General features: G+C 31.5%; 1 protein-coding gene across 1 annotated transcript; it reads right to left on the bottom strand.

Moving 5' to 3' along the window:
- Positions 1-1,771: 1,771 nt before the first annotated feature.
- Positions 1,772-17,429, bottom strand: LOC134233850 (uncharacterized). Its single transcript, XM_062715901.1, has 4 exons — positions 16,919-17,429; positions 8,441-8,561; positions 2,814-3,112; positions 1,772-2,437 (listed from the first exon to the last, which is right to left on the bottom strand). The coding sequence occupies exons 1-4, from the start codon at positions 17,016-17,018 to the stop codon at positions 2,367-2,369; spliced, it is 591 nt and encodes a 196-aa protein (XP_062571885.1). The 5' UTR covers positions 17,019-17,429; the 3' UTR covers positions 1,772-2,366.
- Positions 17,430-18,771: the final 1,342 nt, after the last annotated feature.

Here is an 18,771-nt window from a genome sequence, read left to right as displayed (position 1 = left end):
AAAAGCGCCACATAAACTGAAAACTCACGACTAAAATCCTTACGTTGTGCAAATTCTTTATTCAAATTTTCAAAAAAGGTAAGATGAGCAATAAAAAAAATTCTCTTTTCCAGAGCAAAAATAAAACATAGAGGCATTGCTTATCAACATCCCTTGTTATGTGAATTCCAGTTTTCGTAAGTTCCTGGGAGTTAGAGTGTGGCCCCAATATGGCGGACAAAATTCAAAAAAAAAATATAAAGATCAAAATTTGACCAAAAAATAGCAGAAATATGAATGGTGTGAGCGTTGTGGCCTAAGGAACTCTTGCTTTTAATAATGCAAATTTCAGACTTATATTTTACCGAGTTTATATTTTGTTAATTTCAAAATAATCGTGTTTTTTGTGACATTCAAAAACTTCAAAAATCATTCAAAAATATAGCACATTAACGTCTTTGTAACTTCAGCTCAGGTCATCAAGAGGGAAGTTGCAATAAATTTGTTCTGAAATTGTTTTGTCTAATATTTTTTAAAAAGCAAATCATTAAATTTGCTGAAACTGTCGTAACTGACCTTAGTTCCTTTTAGTGACTGATATTGTAAACGATACATACAGTTAAAATTTTTGTGATCATGGTCAACTTTTATGTGGCTTACCATGTTTCACACATGCACAAACAATCAATAAAACACAAGAAAAATGAAAGCACCTTTTATATATAAAATAAAAAATTAAACAATTTTTACTCTCACCTATACAAATATACACTATTTCAATCGCATGTTTATGGATTTTTCATATTCAGTACATTTAAATAGTTCATACAACACAAGTTTTAACATAGTTTACTAGATAAAAGCTGATACACACATATATATATAGTTAATTGGTGTTTTATATCAAAGCTGCCATATAAAACAAATTTATCACAAATAAATACTTCTTTCAGATTGTCCTTATAAATAACATAATTAACCATAGCATTGACAATACGTCTAAGACTAATTTCAAAGAACCAGGACTTTGGCCCCATGGTGAGCAAGATCCACCTACGGTTACGTTAAGTATTATTTATCTTCGTTTATCAATAACTGGTAAAAGAAAAAAGAACCCACATATTTTAGCCGAAATAATCCTATTGGATCTTCAAAAAGCAAAAAAAAAAAAAGTCTTTTTGATATCAATTTTTCTTTTTAATTGAAAATTTGATTTTTGAAAATTTTAAATACGTGGGAAACTGTACTGCTATTAAGTTAAGTACATATATTTCAAGGTAAATTCAACAAATTTCGAATTCAATTTTAATATTCAATTTTCAACATCTTAATAAATATGTGGAGAAAGCTTGTACAATGGTGTGTAAGATAATTAAACCAATTAAAGCATATATTATAATAAAAACAATGTACAACTCCTATCAATGTATATATAAACTTTCAAAAGATTGGAATGTATAAATAAATAATAAAATAAGAGTAATATTTCTGAACAGACTGTACAGAGAAACAAACGTAGTTTTCCTTTATAACTATAAAAATTTACCCTTGTATTAACATACTGTATTTTCTAAGTTAAAAGACTAGAACTAAAATTTCAAATTATACAGATGCGGAATGATTTGTGAAATACACTTTTCAATTATCGTGTCTAATTTTGGCCAGGTATTGGCTTCTTTTGATTTAATAAGTTTTGTAATTATAAGGTACATTGACATCATACACGCGGGGACTAAAAATATATACGAGGGAATACAAGGCTTCGTTAGTTTTGTGGAGGAAAAAAATTCAAAGTCGTCGCGCGTATGACGTCTCGGACCAAAGCATATTGTAAGATTCATACATTAAAAAGTGTACTTATGTCTAATTAACCTAGTTGTAATTTTTAAAGTACTACCTATAAAAGTCAATTAAAGGTGGCAAATTCCTGTTTCTAAAACGATAAAGGACATCGACATGTGCATGTGAATGCATACCTGTTTCAAATGATACGATATTTAACAATACAAATATGGTTTTAACGATTTTTTTAACTGCATACAATATTTTTTCTATTAATAAATCAACTTCATCTACGTTCATATAGATGCTTAATTTCTTTACCCCATTTTTATCTTTTATCAAAATTAATTTGACGATAATGTGTAAAAGAAATACAGTATACAAATTTTAAGAAGACTTAATTTTGCAAGCATTTAAAATTTTCATAGTTTTCAAGTTTACAGACAATGCTTGCTTTAGTTTTTGTCCTTGAATTTGTTTAAGTTTTAACCATTGACAGATAAACACAATCTGCTTGATTATTGGAGAAGCTGCTTTTTGTCCCACTCAAGATTTGGCTACGTCTATAAAATTGAAACAAATGCAGATCAGGAATCCTGAAACATTCAGCATAAAGTTCTCTCTATTACTCCAATAAACACCAGCCAGGCGATCACTAGTGTCTGAAGACTGACATCTACCAAAATACGAAATAAAAATGACAAAATAGCAAAGTAAACATTTATTAAAGATTGTTAGTTTTTTTTTTTATAGAATGGTATTCAAATACTATTTGACATGGAGTAGAATAGGCATTTTGGTCATGGCTCATGAAAGATTAAGCACTTGAAATAAGGATTTCAGTTCATGTTGGGTGCAATATTGTACCTATTGCATGTTCAGAGATATTTTTTTTCCAAAAACAATCAAGTAAACAAGCGTGTGAAGCAGCAGCCATTTTTTTTTAAAGATTGCAGACTCCTTCTTTTATTCATATGTAGCCATCATGCATATTCTTGAATAATGACCCAATTATGCTTGAGTTAAAAGTGGGAGAACAAAGATAAACTTACATAACTTATTGGAAGAGTTCGATTCCTTCTGTTGCTGATTGGTCGGGCTCGAAGTTTGGAATGCTACAGAAAAAGACTTTGTGTTCGGATCATATGTTTGGCTAGCTACTGTGGAGGGATCTATACTATTGGATGTAGTGAGATGTTTACAAGATTTATAATTCTGAATTTTAGTTAAGTCCTCATCTGTGATATGACAGTCATAAGGGCTTTGGAAATAGGGCGCCTTTAGCTCCATCATTTTATCTAAACACATCGGAGCTACATTTCCAACACAAAATAGAAAATCTACCAGGCTTCTGTAAAATAAAGGCAAAATATGTACATCATATTCAGATTTGAGAATTATACAAAATACGTTATATAGAAAACAATGCGATATTAAATTTAACTACTCTAAATCGCCTGCGAGAAATATCTGCTTATTTCACATCCGACTTTGAGTCGCTATTGTAACAAAGTAAATAATTGAAAATCACTAGAAAATCTGAGTTTAACAACTGTTAGTTGATTAAACTAGTTGAAACGACATTTCTTTATCAAATAATTTACCATAACATTTATGCTTCAATATACCTCATTACCAGCATATTGGATTTATATATCTCAGTTGATTCCATACGTAAGAGTATGCTCTTCCTATAAACAGTTTCTAAATCTTGGTAAATTATTGACAAGCAAGTTGATGAAACAAGAATGTCAACAGTCTCTTTTTAAAGTCCTAATTTTGTGAGTTCTTTGGTCTATACAATGAACTTGTCAGCAAATACAATCTATTAAAAAGGCAAGTGCTGACTGACATTTTTAAACTAATTGTTATGCTATTATTTTCACACTGAATTTCCAATTATGAGAAGGAGCACAGGACGGCTTACTCCTTGGTGACACCTGGACTGGGTTGCTCAAATTACTGGTTAAAGAACAAAGTACGGTATTGGTCGATATTCGCCGAACATTAAAATAAATTTATGTTTATCTGACTCAAAAGTTAAGAACTTTGTCTTTCTCACAATATATGACTTGCTTATATCTGATTAAGTGTAATACATCGCAAATAATGATAAAAAGTGGTGTTTAAGCGATGGTAACGTCTATTCCGACGTTCATTTTGCTAGACGACGCCATTGACGTACATGTCTCTCGTGCGTCATACAAAGATCCTATATGTATAAAACAGTAAAAATGATGTACGATTGTCTGTACAATAGAAATCAATCAATTCAAAGATATTTTAAGAATTTCTCTGCAATTAAGTTTACATTTGATCATTTGGGTCATAGCAGAGATAGCCCGGGGTAGGGATGACAGGATTTTATAAGAATTTATAATGCATATCGAATCATCCAACTGCCTGCATATATAGGACACAAAACAACCTCTCATGATTTCAAATTTTTCCAGGAGCCCGAATTACTTTTATTGCTTTCTCTCTTTCAATCTCAATATCTTATTAAATACACCGTTACATACCTATGTACGTTTGTATATCCTGTATATAATTTCGAGGTTATGGAAAACGGATAACAGACCTGCCTACCCTTTTCATTACAAGGGTGTAATTTCAGTACATTTTTGATGGAATTTCAGATGTTAAAGCGTAATCAATAATTTTTGCCTATTTTGTTGTTTTTACTATAACACTTTATTTTCTTTCAAAGCAACCGAAATTGTACATTACTAATATAAACAATGCTGGCATAAACTTTTCTTTTTCGAATCATTTATTGGCAAATACTTGTTGTAAAATACCAGTATCCTTTATCAAACTCAATTCAACCGAACACCCTTAATGAAGCATTTCGTGGACTTGTATCAAATAACTTAACTGAAGGCTTGCATTTGCATGTTTACACAAATAGTACATAATAACATTGTATTTTATCTTTTTAACACAAACATTTCTCTTTCTTGTTCTAAGCAATGTGAAAACTAAATTAATTGAGCATAGAAATGGCTGTACTTATTGCAATATTATTTAATAGTTAATTAACTAAGTAGTGCCTTCTCGTCTTCTTTCGAACATTCGCCATGTTTGCATGTAACTATAAGGTACCGGTATATTACGTACGTTATCGAACCGGTCTTCTATTAATTACTTTTATTAGAACTTCTCATTTCATTTCAGCAGGTCGTTCTATAACTCTAACTTTAGTCGTTCATAAAGGATTTTAAACAAAAATATCAGCAGCGTAAAATTAATGTAAGCGGCATAATACCGGGTAAGTGTAAGCTGATGTCGAGTAAGAAAATTAAGGTCAATTTTGGAATTGATTTCAGAATATCTCAAGAAGTATACGGAATTGCAGAATGAACTTTGGTAGTAATTAAGATCATCGTTTATATATGAATAGATATGGATAGAAAGTAAAATTGTAAAGCATCTGATTTAAAAGAATTGTTTTTGGCGAAAGTAGGTACCCTATGAAAAGAGTTCCATACCTTTTTTTTTCATAACACCTCAATTTTTTTTCTAAGGGATCTAAAGGCCTGGGATTTCCCCCAAACTTTGCATGTACACTGAACGCGTTGAAGTTATATAAGGTACAAAAATGAAGAGTTTCGCTATTGTAGTTTTCACGCAATAAAACCCCAGTCGGCCCCCTTAAAACGTACCTATAATAATTATTATTTATTTTTAGCAGGAGAAGGTCACTCAGTAAGATCCTTTACAATGCCAAGGAATTAATCCTTGAAAGAGTCCATTTAAAACATTTCTGATGATGATAAAGACTTGAAAACCTATCATATCCCTTACAGTTTCGTTATCCCTGCCTAATATTGCTATAGAGCCACTTCAACTTGACTTATAAATGAATGTCTTTTTTTAGTATTCATTAATATTAATTTTTGATTGCAATATCTATACTCCTTTGTTTCTTTTGTTATCCTCCAAAATTTACAACAAATAATAATTTGTTAGTCATAATTATCCACTGGTTAGGAGACTTATCCCACCTCTGTGGAATGGCTAACTTTAGCCAATATATAACCACTGGATAGCAAAGTTAACCAGTGGATAAATTTTGAGCAACAGAATTTAACCAATGGTTCAAAGTTAACCGCTGGATAAGAGATTTAATCGGAGGTTAACGATAAGCAATGTTTTGAGCAACTCAGTCCTGATCACCTGTGATGTTTACGAAGTCAGTTCTGCTCCTGCTGATTTGTACTTTTTTAATGGAATTCTGAGCTTGAATACTTTTTTTTCATTTATATACTAGGGTCATTCATTAATAATGCAACATGTTACCTAAAAATAAGGAAAGTACGCAATACATATTCTTAATAGTTCCAATGCCTCAAGACATTTCCTTTTGCCCTTTACAAATGTCTTATGTCTTTGTATCAATGAACAGAAAACTTTAGCATACTCATCTTAAGGAATGCCCCAAAGACACCGATGAATATCATTTCTCGTGACTTATCTGACATTATATAATCTTCCTTTGATTGTTTTCATGTGTTTTTGGAATAAAAAGATCTCACAATGGATTAGATCTAGCTATTATGAGCGATGGAAAAGTTTTGTTTACTTTCTTTTCTTCAAAATCTTATTTATTTCTTTAAGCTTAGATGCAAAGTTCTGCGTTGTCAGGAACAGGAAAAATACTCTGGTCATCGAAATTTGGACTAGCATTGCAGGAAATCTGTTTAACTTTACTTGGTGTAATTCTAAGATAAAAGTAACCATAGCTAGTCCTTTATTTTGATGAATGTATTCGTTCTGATGGACCCCTCTAAATACAAAGACTATTAAAACATTTTTGGAGCCCTTACTTCTCTTTATCATGATAAAATGAAACCTTTTCTTGATTCCAATTTTTTTTTGTTATTAATATTATTTTTCGGCTATAAAAATGTACATTTATGTTTTGTCATTTATCAAGCAAGTTTAAAAAATCTTTTATTTATCAAAAAAAAATTGTTTTTAAATAGACCGTTTGCACATTTAGCACGTGCTTTCTCTGAGGCATTTGTGAGAAAATAGGGCACCTATCTGATAGAAATATTGCAATTTTTTTTTCCTTTTTTAGAATTCTATAAAATGCTCTGATGATTCTAAATGTTTAGTATCTTAACGATGTCTTTCCATTAGATTAGCATTTTTAGGTATCATGTGGCACATAACATCAATATTTTTTTTGGTGTCCCCACAAATTTCAGTCAACCAGATTTACTGTTATATTTAAACTCCCTTTTTTCTTCTGAATTATGGAATCCATCCGAAAAGTATACAGCGTTAAAGATCATTCTTTTACATATGAAAATCATATCTTAAATAAGAGTTTTTAGGGCAGTTTATGTAAAAAGCACAATTTTAACATACGCTGTTTTTTCATCTTCTTATCAGAGATCATTTATAAACAGCTTTCTGCTCAGTGCAGTGACTATGCTTACTTTAAAAGTAAATTTCTTTGCGAAGACAACAGGGAAATTTATGGGGGTTTCTTTGTTTAGGACCTCTTTAATAGAACTTTTCAAATGTGAAAAAAATAAAATTGAATGTCTCAATCTTTATTATGATTATTGAATATTGCATTACTTATTGAATGACCCTCATACTTTTCATTTACAAATGACACTCTATATTAAAAAGAAATTTAGTTAATCAAATCAAGTGTGAAATGACTAACATGAGAATTCGTATGAAATATCAAATTCGTTGAATTCAAGATTGTTCAGCAGACAGTTTTTAGAAATAGAAATTATATAATGACTTTATATTTCTACATATATATCTGCATATTACTTGATGAAACATAAGAAAATAAAGAACAGTATTCAAGATCAGAAGTCCATTGAACAATACAAAATACTAGCAGAGCAAACATGAACCTCCAAAACATCAGAGGTGGGATCAGGTGCCATGAAGGAGTGAGCCTCCCTTGCCAACCGGTAACACCCGCCGTGTGCTCCTTGTCATGATCTGGGAATAACGGAAAAATCCATTGTCAATCCAGTGTAGAAATAATAGAATAACAATGAGTCTGAAAAAAAGTCAGTCAGCATTAGACTCAATGATAAATCGTATTTGCTGACAAGGTTATTGTATCGACCATAGAACTTACGAAATGGTGACTTTAAACAGACTGCCGATATGCTTTGTTTCACCAACATTTGGTCAATGATTTACCTCGTTTTAAAAATTGTTCATACGAAGAGCAAGCTCTTGCTTATCGAATCAGCTGAGATATATATAAGCTCCGTATGCAGGTTATGAAGGTATATTGCTGCATAAGTAAGGGAAGTTGACAATTGTAAAGTTTAAGTCATTAATCTTAAAAGATTTCATAGATAATGTCAAGGAAAAACTCAAGCACATTTAAGTAAAGATCTTTCAATCTTAGGTCTTCAGTGATTTTAAGTTAGATTTTTGCAAAATGTATGTGATGAAATAAAAGTCATATATTAAAAATGCTGTTAAAAAAATACTAGGTTGCCAATCAAACCAACATATTGTGTAATGCACATTACAACAGACCAAACTGAGTACATATTATGTAATCGCAACATACATAATATACCGAGGGGACCCCGTGCATATTTTTAATATCAGCATGGGAGTACTTGTTTGTAGAATTGGATTTTTAAAAAGAATTTATCATATTGTATTCCAGTGTTCTTACCGACATAATTCTTTGCTTTGTTCAAAGTTGTCATATTTCGTTATCTTTGTTTCGTATTCGTTACATCCTTTTTGCATGTCAAAGAACTTTTCTTCACAAGTCCCGGTGCAAGCATTTGCATCTGCAATGGAATAAATAAATCTTCATCATTTCTGCGGAAAGTTCACAATACACTCAATGTTAATAATTGTTTATGCTATTGATTTACATAAAATAACATACTTTCCGGTATTGTTGTCAAAATTTCTACACTACACTACACTTTGCCTGTTTCTAAAGATTTAATTATTTCATAGAACTAGATAAATAAAAATGTTTGAACATGTAGATCTGAAGAAAGACTTATGGAAATCAATGGCTCCATCTGTTTATGTCTACAGGGTTTGAGACCAATAGAAGTGTAGGGAATCTGAGTTTACATCAAAGTGAACTAAATTAATTTTATCGTGTGTGAATACAAGTGTTTGCAAATTGTGTCATCAATAATCTGTATTGTAAGTAATAAACGTATCTTAATAGACAAATTTAACTCTTAGATGTGGTTTAAAGACACAAAAATCAGCACACATAGTGTGATATATTATATAAACTTAATCAAAAATGTTACAGACGGAAAGGTACAGATGTTCGGCTGAAAAGGCCGTATACATATACAAAATTATGTGTTCTGTTATTATAATAGTACGCGAAATTAGTACAGCTACTTATCAATACATACACAGCAAAACTCGGTTATAACGAAGTCACTAGGACCTATGAAAATACTTCGTTATATTCGTAATTCTTTATAACCGTTTCAGAAATTCATTAAATTTATACAACTGGGCATCCAAGATGACTTCGCTATATCCGTAAATTCGCAATATCCGTGTTCGTACTAAACGAGTTTTGTATATTGTACATGTATATTGTCTTTTTTGATACATTGCTCCACAATCCCAAGTCTTGCTTCAAGAAAAAATGACAACAAAAGTTGAAGAAATTATCATTTCTTTTACCTAAATAAGTTGTTTTTAAACTAAAAAAATATAAAGCAGAATTTGTCCAAAATCTTATGCGTGAAAAGAAGAAAACACTTGCTGTGGCCTTCAACTCGACTTTCAGATATATCGACGACGTATTGTCAATTAACATTGGTAATTTTCATTTTTATGTCGATACGATGTATCCTGGAGAGCTTGAGATAAAAAAACCACAGAGCCTGACACATCTGTTTATATTTGAATATTTCACTTGAAAAAGACGTTAATTGTAATCTAACAACCAAGCTCTATGATAAACGTGATGACTTTAACTTTTCAATCGTCAACCTCTTTTGCTTATGCAGCAATACACCTTCATCACCTGCATAAATAGTTTACATATCTCAGTTGATATGCAAGAGCATGCTCTCACTCTAAAAAAAGTTTTACTTGTTGTTTTTAAAATAAGATATTAGATTAAGAAAAACTAGTAATTATTAGTAATCCATTTAGTCAGAATAGCAAGTAAATGACTATCATAGTTAGTAATTGTAAACATGATTAGTAATAAGGATGAATTCATTTACTTATAAAATGATTTACTAAGTATCAATAGAATTACTTAAATTATAGGAATTGTATTACTTTAAGTTAGTAATGAACTACTCATTTTTGTTAAATTATTATTACTTAATTTAGAGATAATATGCTTTCTATTTACTAAATTTTATGAATTATTACTAAGTAAATGTAATTCTGAAATTAATCAAAATCTAGAATATTATTACTCAAAAGAATACTAAGTAAATGAAATACTTATCATATTTACTAAAATCGACATTATTTACTAGAAACACTGCAAGGTACCGATCCTCTGACATGTGAGTACTACTCACAGATTTCTTTATTTGAGTTCCCTAATTGGGCCCTCTGAATAGTTTAACAGAAGAAATCTACTTACGATGGAAACAATTATATTTTCTATTTCTTTTGCCAATTTCTTTGTAATTATTTTATTATATATAACAATAAAACATTTGATTCCAAATTCGAAAGCCTTATAAATTGAATAAGTTGTATCTTTTTAAGGACCATTTTAAAAATGGTTAAACATTTCAAGTACTTAATTTCGCATTTTTATTAGTGTGACTTTTTTTTCACATGAAGGTATATTTAGAAGAAAGATAACTCCTCCTCACAGACAATTAATGATTAGACTACCATATTTAAGTAAATACTGATCTGAATTCTCCTTGATTTAGTAAATAAATGTTTGTTTTAAGTAAATTAATTAATACAATTCAAACAAGATGTGTTTGTGAAACACCTATGCCCCTGTATGGCAACATAGCAAAGGTTAAACTTTTCTTATATGCAAATTTAAATTATTGGGATTTCTTGATATTTCCAAGGTCAAAAGGTCAAGGTTATTGGTATCTAATGAAAGGTCTTGCCACAAAAAATACATTTGTGAAATGTGGAAACACTTGCCTCAACCCTTCAGAAGTTATGGTCAAGGTTACCAATTTTGAAATGTAGGTCAAACTCCAAGGTCAAGGACAAAGGGACAGATTTGGTGGTACCCTAAGAAAGGTCTTGTCACAAGGATGAACTATGTAAAGTATGAATGCACTAACCCTAATCCTTTTAAAGATACAGTCAAGGTTTGCTTTTTAAAAGTGGGTCAAACTCCAAGGTCAAGGTCAAAGGGTCAAAGTTCTTGGTATCCTATGAATGGTCTTCCCAAAATGATTACATATATGTAAGTATGAAAACACTATTCCTTACCGTTCAAAAGTTATGGCCAAGGTTAAAGTTTTTTTCACAAGGATGGAAATCTCCAGGGTCATGGTCAAAATTTCATAGTTGTTGGTATTCAATGAATGTTCTTAGCTTTCAACAAAAAATATATATGTGAAGTATAAATGTCCTGGTATTTACTGTTCAAAAGATTTGGATAAAGAATAAGTTTGGATTTTTTGTGTATAAGTGAGTCAAACTTTAAGGTCAAGGTAAAATTTGGTGATACTCAGAGAAAGGTCTTGTTACAAGGAATACACGTGTGAAATATGAAAGTCATAGCTCCACTAAATCAAAAGTTATGGGCAAGGTTAAAGTTTCTGCAGATAAACAGACAAACATAGGGACAGCTAGACAGACAGACGGACACGACAAAAATTATATACCCCCGAAACTTCGTTTACGGGGGCATTAAATTATTAATTATATAGTAAATAGTGGTAAAATGTAAGTAAAGACCAAGTAATGTTATTACTTATATACGCAAATTTAAGTAAATATAAATTACTAAGTAAAACTTTTTAGTGTGTAAGTAAAACAATTCTTTAAAATACAAAAATCAAGTAAAACATTTGAATCTAGTAATTGACATATATTTCAGTAATTGATTTTAAATTTTAAGTAAATGCTTAGTAATTATCTATTACTTATCTTTGTTATTTCAAGTAAAAAATGACTACTAAGTAAAACTTTTTTAAGAGTGCTGTGTATGAACAATTTCTAAAACGAGGTAAATTATTGACAAAAAATGATGAAACAAGAATTTCAGCAGTCTCGTTTAATGTCATCATTTTGTAAATTCTATTGTCGATACAATAACCTTCTCAGCAAATACAATTTATTATTGAGTCAAATCCTTACTGACGTTTTTCATACTAATTGTAAGTCCATTATTTATACACTGAATTGAGGACGGATTTCCCCGTTATTTCCTGATCATGACAAAGAGCAGACGGCGGGTGTGACCTGTCGGCAGGGGATGCTCATTCCTCTATGGCACCTGATCCCAAATCTGATGGTTTGGAGGTCCGTGTTTCCTCTGCTCCTATTTTGTATTGTTTTATGGATTTTTGATCTTGAATACTGTTCGTTATCTCCATATGTTTCTTTTTTCATGAAATCAATTACATGAATCACAGGCAATGTATGCCGATGTATTTTTCTGCTTTTTTAAAGTACCATTGCAGTATTTTATTTATTCTTCAAAAATATTAAATAATAACATTAGAAAATAAATTCATTTTTTTTTTTTACATGCGTTGACTATAAATGAAATTTGATTTTTGCCACCAATCTCAAATTTTAAAACAAATCATATCCAAATCAAATATTCTCAGAGCATCTGTCACAGAGGCGACCACGAGGTCAACAGGTTCACCTGAGGTCACATTCCCCAAAGGCATAAATGGCATGAGACGCGCAATAATAGGTTACTCTCGATACCAATATATTCCATTTAGTTCTCAAAGATCTTATTATAGAGCCTGCCAGAATGATGCCCCTGCGGCAACCTGCAGACTGAAACAATACGGCGAGACGTGGAAGCATGGCTATTGATTCTGTGGTTGGGTGATAATAGGGTTATAATGTGGTAAATTTGTTTTATTTGGATTACAGAGAGTTGGAATAATTATACGACTTATTACAATCGGTTCAACTAACGTGTTAAAAATAAAATAAATTGTGATTTTTTTAACATTCAGGTTTAAAGTGTTGAATAGATCTAAATACTAGAATATCTATACAACACAAATATTTTATTTTCCGCTCTCTTTAACAGACGGAAATAGAGCTCATTTACTGAAAAGAGCAAACAACTTTTTAACTTCTCATTAATAAAGAGATAAAATCATACATCATGCATGCTCATTAATCTAATGCATTTTGTCGTGTCCTCAGTGAAATTAAGTAGCATTATCAGGTAACAAATGTCAAACTGGTTATCCGTACATCGACTTCCTCTCAAGCTACATTGACTTTCTGTCAACTTAAAACAGAGCAGATGCTTTTGTAGCTGTGGTAACTACTACTAGAAATAAAGCACATCGAGAATTTCAAAAATTCTACAATTATAAAATGAAAGATATCCTCGGCAAAAAATAAGAGAGATATCTCTTGTTATGTAAAGAAAACATCTTTGAACACAATTTTGTGGTGAAAAGATTCCTTCTGATTAAAAAAGAGATCATTGAATTAACTTTTAATTTAAAAAAATTTTGTTACTGCATGCCCAAAAATAAATACAGGGGTTGTGCATTTAGTGTGTACTTCCCTAAAACCCCTATAGTTAACTGTATTTTACTATAACAAATTATAGCGAATACATACTTTAAGTTTATTTTTTCGAGAACTTTTTTTTGAGATTTAGAGCCTCAGTACCGCTCAGATTTTATGCCAGTGAAGTAAATTTTGGAAAACATAATGCAATAAACATGAAATAGTTCCATCTATAAAATAAACCAAAAAATGCATATAATAACTAGAGGTACTGTGAGCAATGAGCTCACTAAATGATACCCCCCGCCTCCCATATGAATATAATGGCAGTGTTCATGTTTTGCTCTGGAAAATCAAAAATATATGTCAGATCAAAAAGTAAAATAGGAGGTGCACAATGGCAATATGTAGTTAAGAATCTGTGAAAGTTTCATTAAATTTCCTTCAGTGTTATAAGAGGAGTTGTGGATAAGAGATGGGTACCCCAAAGCGTAACAGACATACGGACGGACAGACTGACGGACGGAAATACCGATTACTTTATACCCTCCCACTTTTCAAGCGGGGGGTATAATGATAGATTATTATATGATTGGAGAAAAATGACATAACAATATGAAATTCACGGTAAAATATTGCTAAACTTGCTTTAATTCTGTAGTTTGTGAAAACAAAGAACAGTAGTCAAGCTTACATTGGAACTGTAGAAATTTGGAGGAAAGCTAACACATATCTCTAAATACATAAGTGGTGGGATCAGATGCCATGGAAGTGTAAACATCTTTCGTCGACTGAGCATACCCGCCGTATACTCCTTGTTAGGATCAGGCAAATGGACGAATCCGTAGATAATAGTTTGAAAAAATAGTGACTTATTTTTCTAAACGTCGGTCAGCATTCGACCTAATGAGAGATTGAATTTGCGCCAAAGTCAAAATGATATAATTTTTCATTACTGACAATTAATAATACCCTAATGTAGTATTATTTCTATGGATTTTGCCAAAGTAGTGTGAACTACAACAGCAAAATATTACTCATTCAATTATTAATTGGATGACTATAAAACGCCAATATACATCGATTTATAGTCATTTTCACATGTATTTCATGGGTTTTAGTACACCCTCACCAAAATAAAAACAATTCCTACCATCCCACACACACGTAGAGTAAGTTCTAGTGATACGTTGTTTAAATACACATCTTTTTATATCTTTTTGTTATAACATATGCATTAAAATGTTATAAAATATCATTACTTTGCAATTTCTGTTTTCAAAAAAAAATGCCTGGTAAGGTACCTCAATTTTTGGTGAGGCTACTTTTAAGATTTTTTTTAAATTAGCAATACTTCGATGACAAAATCTTTTGGGGTAGGGGGGGGGGGGGTCGTCAGAACTGACATACTTTTTCGTGTTCAAGAACTTAAAATTGCACCCCTGTCTCCTTAACATACAAAAGCCCATAGAGGATCCCTAAAGATATTTCTTAATTTGATAAAACACATTGTCAACTTGATTAAAAAGAATGTAATAAAATTGTTTAGTTTCAATATGACAGACTCCCCTTGTAACATAGTTTAAAAACACAACAAAGCATAACTTATTGAAGAACATAGAGATCCTGGCATGAACCTTACAGATAAGATAAACTATGCAGGTTCAATGAAAGATCGTTTTATAGTTCACCACATTCTTATAAATAAAGCTTTCCAGTGTACTTTTCCTTTTCCATTATCCAGAAAGTTTTCAAATTTATCGACATTCCATGTAAATGTCTGCCTAGATATCTATGGAAGAGTTGTTTGTCCAACAGAGAAATGCAGTTATGAAAAAAACATTTCTTATAATCATAATTTCATCTCATAAATTTCAAGTCGAAACAGAAAGCCCATTTTAACAAGAAAATATATTGATTCCACTTTTGTGTGATCTTTGAAGTTACACTATCGATGATTTAAGAATCTACAGGTGCTGAAGAAGCGATTCTATACTGGTCATTTAGTGTTCCTGAGACGAAATTCTGAAATCCTACTCTCAACCTCAATTATTAAACATCAGTTAAGCGAAAGTGTTTTGAATAAAAAGTTTGTGCAGGTAGCACATATTGCTATTTACTTTCAATTTTAAAACGTTAAAGTGGAATGTTTTATGAGAAAAAAGGGGGTATTCTATAAAGTAACAATTTGTCATGCATAACATGGACCTTGCACTGGGCAAGTAATACATGTGTTGCGATTTTCTAAGTAAAGTGTCCTGTGACAATCGGCTAGGGATAAATGCAGGTTTGCATCTAAATTTTATTTGTTTCACTCAAACTTAGATTGTAACATTCTGAAATAGTTTATGTTATAAAATTACAAAAAAAAATGTACATGCATTTGTTTGATCCCATCAAACAAATACATGAAATGTTTTGCTATTTTGTTGACGTGCAAAAAAATACATGATTCAAACCCAAATATGACACCACATGCAACAGAAGTGATGAGTAGTAGTGATACAATAGGTGACTTTTTCCAAAGGTATGCATAGGATGTAAACGTTTACACCTTTAAGTCTTTGGTTACTATGAGTAATTAGAGAAGTTATTTTATCTTATATGTTTTGGTGGGCGATTTAAATATCTTTCAGCTGGATTACACAATCCTTTCTTTTTAATACATTAATCAGTTTTCTTCTGCATGTGCAAATTCACTGGAAATTCCTTGGAGATAAAAAAATAAATCTGACAAACTTTTCTTTTACATATATATATAGTAAATACATTGTAATTCGGCTCCAAATAATACAAACACAATTCATAATTTATCATCCGAATAAAAACACACTTAGACATTTTTCTTTGATAATTTATTTCAGTGAAAGACGATATATTCAGTTCAAAAGACATAAACTGACATGCGTTGAAAATATATACAAAGATAAACATGCAGGGTTAAACAAGAAGTGAACCATTATTCGTTTTTTAACTTTCAGGTGGGTTCAGAACACCAAGTTTGATCGGTTGATACATTAAATCGTCTTGAAATCGTTTATTCATTTCTGTAAAGAGAACCGATTTGCAGACTTTGCAAGAAAACAAATGTGCTATCTGCAGATCATAAAGTGACATTAAGCACGTAGAGCAGATGAATTGATTACACAAAGTTTGAAAGCACTTATCATTGCAAGTCTGGCATAGCCTTAGATGATATTATGATATAGAAAATATTCCACTGTTAGAGTAAAAGACAATAGATTCAATATCATACAACAACGAGGAACGCAGCGAAAATTTGTAAGCAATGCTGACGATGAGCATGCACATATGCTCAGTAGCATCAACCAACTCATTATTGATTTCCTTGATTCTTTGACAGACCCAGACTGTCTGGTATTAATGAATGGACATAATACATTAATGATTTGTTTATTAAAGATTGCCATGGCGGTCAACAAGTGCGAATATATGAAGCAAGACGTCTAAAAATATGAATGATATTGAAATGTTTTACCTGTTTTGGATAAATGACAGGTGAACACCAGCATCTTTACGAGCACAGATATATTAAGTATATAATCCAGAAGTGGACATCCTTTGCATGTAAGTTTCATGCTGTTTCCTGAATTAAACGCCAAATATGGTCCGTCAAAGGTAAGGGATCGCTACCGTTTCATCACATGCACCTACAATGTATACATTTAAATGACACACGACGCCGAAAAACACCTTCATGTACAAAACAAATAGTTTTATCAGTGTTTAAACATGAGTCAACTAATCATGGGTTCCACTGATGAAGGGACGTTAAAGAAAAAGACCACGACAAGAACTTGGCAAAAGGCGAGCCATAGGTGTTATTTTCTGTGATGGAGTTTAAGCGCTTGTCCCTTTCCTGTTGGTGTAGGAAATCCGAAGGACAAAAATCGAACGATGCTATCACTGCACTGCTGACAACGCATTGGAGATCTCTGAGCTGTTCCTAATTACAGCGATCTATTTCTTTCCTTAGTTCCTCACAATTGAAATCTCATTATATTTTAAAACATCGGGAGAGGGCCTCTATAACTCGGTGGTCGGGTTTTTGAGTAGGCTAAGAAATGCAAGAGGATATATTTTTAAGGTCTTCCGTTTCAGACGGAAGACCTTATAGTGATTCTACTGTTTTTTAAGGTCTTCCGTTTCAGACGGAAGACCTTATAGTGATTCTACTGTTTTTTCTTATTATTATTATTTTTTTTCCCAAATCTTGTCGGCAGGATTTCTCAGAGATGGCTGGACAGATTTTCCTGAAATTTTCAGGGATGATAGAGAATAAAAATACCCCGAGACGTTTTTTTCATTTTTTCAAAATTCACTTCCGGTCGTCAGATTTGTCCGATTTCCGCTTTTTTGAAAAATATCTAATCCGAGTGAGATCTCAGAAACGGCAAGAGATTAAGGCACCAAACTTACAGGGTTGATAGATCTTAATAAGTAGGCAAATCCATTTGGGTTAAGATCGTCCGCCTTCACTTCCGGTCGTCACAGGAAGTGATCAAAGAAATCAAAAATTTCACCTTTTCTTTTATGAAATTTTTTTTACATCAGATAACAACATCTTATTTGTAGTTTCGAAATATATCAGTCTCACCGGAAGTAAAAACGACAACTTCCGGTTATGATAGAAAAACTGCATATTTTCAGTATTTTTTCTTTCCCTTAAATATTTTTTATAGATAAAGTATTTGTAATGAATTTAAGATATGTTAGTTAGACTGTAAATGTCTACAGTAACGTCAAATATCTTTGTAAAATTCACTTCCGGTCGCGTGATTTCCTGTCCTCAAAATGAGAAGTTATCATAGCTAGATCTCGTAAACAGTAAGAGATTAAGACACCAAACTTAATCAAGTGGTAAATCGTGATAAGTAGGCTAAATCAGTTAGGAAAAGATCGTCTGCCGTCACTTCCGGTCGTTACCGGAAGTCATAAAAAAATCTAAAATTTCAACTTTTCTTTTACGAATTTTTTTTTTACATCAGATTATAGAATCTTATTTTGTAGCTTTAAAATATATCAGTCCCACCGGAAACAAAAACGACAACTTTCGGTTATAAGAGAAAAACCACATTATTTGATTATTTTTTCTCCCATATATTTACTTTTTGTAGATAAAGAATTTGTTAATGATTTTTGGTTATGTTACTTAGACTGCATATGTCTACAGATATTTCAAATATCTTTTTTAAATTCACTTCCGGTCGCGTGATTTTCTGTCCTCAAAATGAGACGTTATCATAGCTAGATCCTGAAAGAGGTAAAAGATTAAGACACCAAACTTATAGGAATTGTAGAGGTTGATAAGAAAGCAAATCCTTTTGGGTT

The sequence above is a fragment of the Saccostrea cucullata genome, unplaced genomic scaffold (genome assembly GCF_032062105.1).
Source record: "Saccostrea cucullata isolate Sc308-1 unplaced genomic scaffold, CSIRO_AGI_Scuc_v1 ctg4198, whole genome shotgun sequence".
NCBI classification, from domain to species: Eukaryota; Metazoa; Mollusca; class Bivalvia; order Ostreida; family Ostreidae; genus Saccostrea; species Saccostrea cuccullata.
Note: the sequence above shows the minus strand (reverse complement) of the source record. Positions and strands in the feature narration are given on the sequence as shown.

Coding starts and splice junctions, on each gene's coding strand:
- LOC134233850 (XM_062715901.1), bottom strand. CDS start 17,018: ATGAAACTTACATGCAAAGGATGTCCACTTCTGGATTATATACTTAAT. Junction 8,562..16,918: donor CTGTCATTTATCCAAAACAG/GTAAAACATTTC, acceptor ATTCCATTGCAG/ATGCAAATGCTTGCACCGGG. Junction 3,113..8,440: donor CAAAGCAAAGAATTATGTCG/GTAAGAACACTG, acceptor TTTATTTTACAG/AAGCCTGGTAGATTTTCTAT.